We start from the raw sequence: 4,409 nt of genomic DNA, 5'->3' as shown, positions 1-4,409 counted from the left end.
GGCATATAGTAAACAAATACAAGTAAAGTCTTTTAAATATTATAGAGTTACTAAGTAATTACTCTAGGACTCTTAATAATATTTATTAAAAGACTTAAAGGAGAGAAAACTACTTAATAACTAAGGCTTCTAGTTATATATATTCCTTTTAGTAGGTCCCTTAGTTCCCTTCGTTCTCCTATATTGGGCTAAGCCCAATACTATAATATATATATAATTAATCCAAAATAACTTATATTAATTATTTATATTTTTTATTTAATTTAAGAGTATATAAGTAAAAAGTATTAAATAGTACTCCTCTTATAAATAAATATTACAAATAGAGTAAGTCTATTTAAAATATATTTAATAATAAAAGGTAAAGAACTCTTAAAACAGAACTAAAACAGTCTATATAGGGAGGGAAATAATTATAAGGCTAAGCGTAAGTATAAAAGTTAGCTAAGTAGGAAGATATAGTAAACCTAGGAGAATTAAGTCTACTTTAATAACTAAGTAGCTATAAAAAGTATAAAATTAATTATAAAGCTTAAAATAAAAGTAAGCTTAGTTTTAAATAGAACTTTAGAATTAAATTAAGTATACTTAATTACTTAACTGTTTTTAAATAGGCTAACTTATTTATAAATTCTACTATTACTTACTAAAAACTTATTTCCTTTGTCTTTATTCTTTATTTTAGCTTCTTATAACTAAGCTTTCTTCTTTTTAATTACTATAGTAAATTCTATTAAATAATTTAATACAATTAATTAGTTACTTTAAATATCTTAATACTACTTATTATAGACTTAAAAACTACTTATAAGTTAGGGCTTTCTTTGTATGGGAGCCCGTTAAGTAAGTTTTTAGTCTCCTTTATCTATTGTTATATATTTAAGTATACCTAATACTATAATAATAAAAATAAAACAAAAAAATAAAAGCTAATTAGTTACTAATTTATACAATTTTTATTTTACTTATTTACGTACTACTACTTATATATAACTAGTTATTGTATTTATAGTACTCTATTTAAATACATTACTATATAATATAAATTTTAGTTTAATTATTTAATTTCTTCTTATTTAAATACTAACTAGTATATATTTTACTATTACTAATAGCGTTTTTAATTCTCTAGTATATTTAACTCCTTTACTGTCCCCTCTATTAACTTCAAGAGCCCCTAAGGAGTTTAATAAATAAATATTAGCTTTTATTATAATTTTAATTCTTATATTCTAGCCTTCTTTTATATATTTATAATATGTATTTGTCTTAGGATAAACCGGAATACTTTTAATTGAAAAGTTTTCCTTCTAGCAGTAGGAATGTATTATGTAAGCTACTCGCCTTGGAGTAAACCTCCTAGGGGCTTGACCTAACCCACTAGCTTATGTACTCTGTTGGTCTAGTCCTCGTATAGTTGGACAATACGCTATTTCGACAGAGGAGCAAATTTACTACCTCCTAAGAATTCATTTCTCTGTCGAGCAAATATTGAATCCAGATATCCGAACTCGTAAGTCTGGGTGCTTTGCCAAGCCCAAATGCGGTTGGTCATTACCTATTCATACTATATACCACCCCACCATACATCGTGTCGCCAAGATCTGTACGTCTGTTGAATTGTCGGCCACAATCATGCCAGTTCGTACATTGAGAATTGGTACGAGCCTTACCCGACTTGAGAAAGTTCAGGTTTCTAGCGATGAACTTGCTGACTCATATTGATAACGCAAAGGGCTTATTCCTGGGGATGGCATTGGTAAAGAAGTCATCCCTGCTGGACAGCGTATTCTCGAGGCACTGCCGACGTATCTTAATTTGAAGTTCGAATTTGTCCATCTGAAAGCTGGGTTCGAAACATTTCAACAGACAGGCACAGCCCTCCCCGATGCCACAATAGACACCCTTCGCAATGATTGTGATGGTGCTCTCTTCGGCGCTGTCAGTTCCCCAACTCACACAGTTCAGGGCTACTCTTCGCCCATAGTCGCCCTCCGCAAGCGTCTCGACCTATACGCCAATGTCCGTCCAGTCAAAACGGTCTCGACTGCTCCTAGACCCATCGACATGGTAATCGTGCGTGAGAATACCGAGGACCTATATGTGAAGCAGGAGAGGACATATGACGGCCCTGATGGCAAGGTTGCTGAGGCAATTAAGCGGATTACGAGCAAGGCCTCGTTTCGCATTGCTACTATGGCGGGAGATATTGCCATCCGCCGCCAAAAACTCCGTGATGCAGATATTCAACGCTTTCACAAGAATCCTCTCGTTACAATTACACACAAGTCAAATGTTTTGTCACAAACCGATGGTCTGTTTCGGGAAGCTTCCAAGAGGGCGCTCGCCAACCCGAAGTACGCTTCTGTCAAAGTTGAGGAGCAGATCGTTGATTCCATGGTCTACAAGCTCTTCCGCCAACCCCAGGACTACGACGTCATCGTTGCCCCTAACCTCTATGGTGATATATTATCCGATGGCGCCGCCGCTCTTGTGGGAAGTCTTGGCCTTGTCCCCAGTGCTAATGTTGGTCAAGGCTTTGCTATTGGGGAGCCTTGCCATGGTAGCGCCCCCGACATTATGGGAAAGGGAATCGCCAACCCCATTGCCACGCTCAGGAGTGCTGCACTAATGCTCGAGTTCCTCGACGAGCCAGCGGCTGCTGCCAAGATATACACCGCGGTAGATTCTAATCTCGAACAAGGCCAGCTCCTCAGTCCCGACCTTGGTGGATCAGCCACTACTGAACAGGTTCTGAACGACATTCTCTTCAAATTATAAGATATGGAGTTACATTTGAAATATGGCAGTAGGGGGCAGTCAATAGTAATATATAGTAATCATCTACTTCAATTTCTATTTACCAATATCCCAAAACTATATAAGGAATTTACGTACCTTATTTATTATAGTAAGCTCTTATATGTTTTTTTTTATTTTCGAGATATTACTAATCTACTTTATATAGCTTAGAATCTATTTAATATAAGTAAATTCGTTCCTTCTCTATATTTTTACAATAAGTTATTCAATATATTACAGAATTATAATAGTTTAAATATAAGATTATTATACTTAATTATATAATAAATGACAAAGAAGGCTATAGACTTACTTATTAGGCTTATATATAAAGAAGGCTCCTTAGGTCATTAATAATCTTCGTCCTTATAAGTCTTATTGTTATAATATTAGGCTTTGCCTAACGGAATTATATTATAGGATAGAGTTATATACTTCAGTATATAACTTACACCCTATAACTAAGTAGGTATTGGAGTATAAGTACTCTAATGCCTTATAGAGTTAGAGCTCTATATATTAGAGCTCTATATATTTCTTAATAACTATTTCCGACTACTAAATACTAGTAGTACTAGTAACTCTATAAGACTTATAATAAATATTATTAAGATTCTTAAGCAATTATATAGTAATTCTGTAATATTTATAAGACTTTACTTTTGTTACTTAGGGAAAATAAGGGTTAGTTATTATAAGCTAAATTAAAAAAATAAGTTGAAGAAAGTTAATATTTAGTAAATAATAACAGACCTAATAATTACTATATTATAATATATATAGGAAGATATACCTATATAGATAATAAATTAGTTAATTATTAGGCTAAATAACTAAAAATATTTAAAAGATCTATTAGTATTTGTACTTAGTGTTATGGAGTTACTAGGCAACTACTCTAGGGCTCTTAATAATATATATTAAGATACTTAAAGGAGGGAAAACTACTTAGTAACTAAGGCTTTTAGTTGTATGCGTTCTCCCTAGTAGGTCCCTTAGTTTCCTCCGTTCTCCTATATCGGGCTAAGCCTAGTACTATAACACTTAGTACGAGTACTATATCTTATATTTACTTATAAGGCCTATACGCATATAGCGCGCCTTATATATAGAATAAGAGTACTATAAGTTAGTAGATTTATTAAAATACTAGTATTTAAACTAATAATATAATAATATTATATATTGTACTCTTTTTCTAGCCTACTCTATACTCTTTATTGCGTAATGCGCGGACTACTTGTATATATAGCCTCTTCCTCCTTGTACTTACTGTTTTCTTTTTCTTTTCTTCCTCCTTAATTTTAAAATTCTATAGTCTATATATAAGGCGCACTATAGGTATATAGGCCTTATAAGTAAATATAAGGTATAGTACTCGTACTAAGTGCGGACACTAGTAGATCTTTTAATAGGTTAGCTATAATATAGTCGAATAGTTAATTAGTTTATTGTTTATATAGGTATACCTCCCTATATATATTATACTTTATATATACTGCCTTCTTGCTAGTCTGTATTATAATAAATAAGACTACCTAAATAGAATACTATCCGATATATATTACTATTTACAATATTTAGTAGTAGTACTACTACTAGTTAAT

General features: G+C 32.3%; 1 protein-coding gene across 1 annotated transcript; it reads left to right on the top strand.

Moving 5' to 3' along the window:
• Positions 1-1,635: 1,635 nt before the first annotated feature.
• Positions 1,636-2,781, top strand: DCS_07882 (homoisocitrate dehydrogenase; the record flags this gene model as incomplete). Its single annotated transcript, XM_040805165.1, has 2 exons — positions 1,636-1,660; positions 1,736-2,781. The coding sequence occupies 2 exons, from the start codon at positions 1,636-1,638 to the stop codon at positions 2,779-2,781; spliced, it is 1,071 nt and encodes a 356-aa protein (XP_040655269.1).
• Positions 2,782-4,409: the final 1,628 nt, after the last annotated feature.

The sequence above is a fragment of the Drechmeria coniospora genome, chromosome 03, assembly GCF_001625195.1.
Source record: "Drechmeria coniospora strain ARSEF 6962 chromosome 03, whole genome shotgun sequence".
In the NCBI taxonomy this organism is placed as follows: domain Eukaryota; kingdom Fungi; phylum Ascomycota; class Sordariomycetes; order Hypocreales; family Ophiocordycipitaceae; genus Drechmeria; species Drechmeria coniospora.
This window is presented reverse-complemented; position numbering and strand designations above follow the sequence as displayed.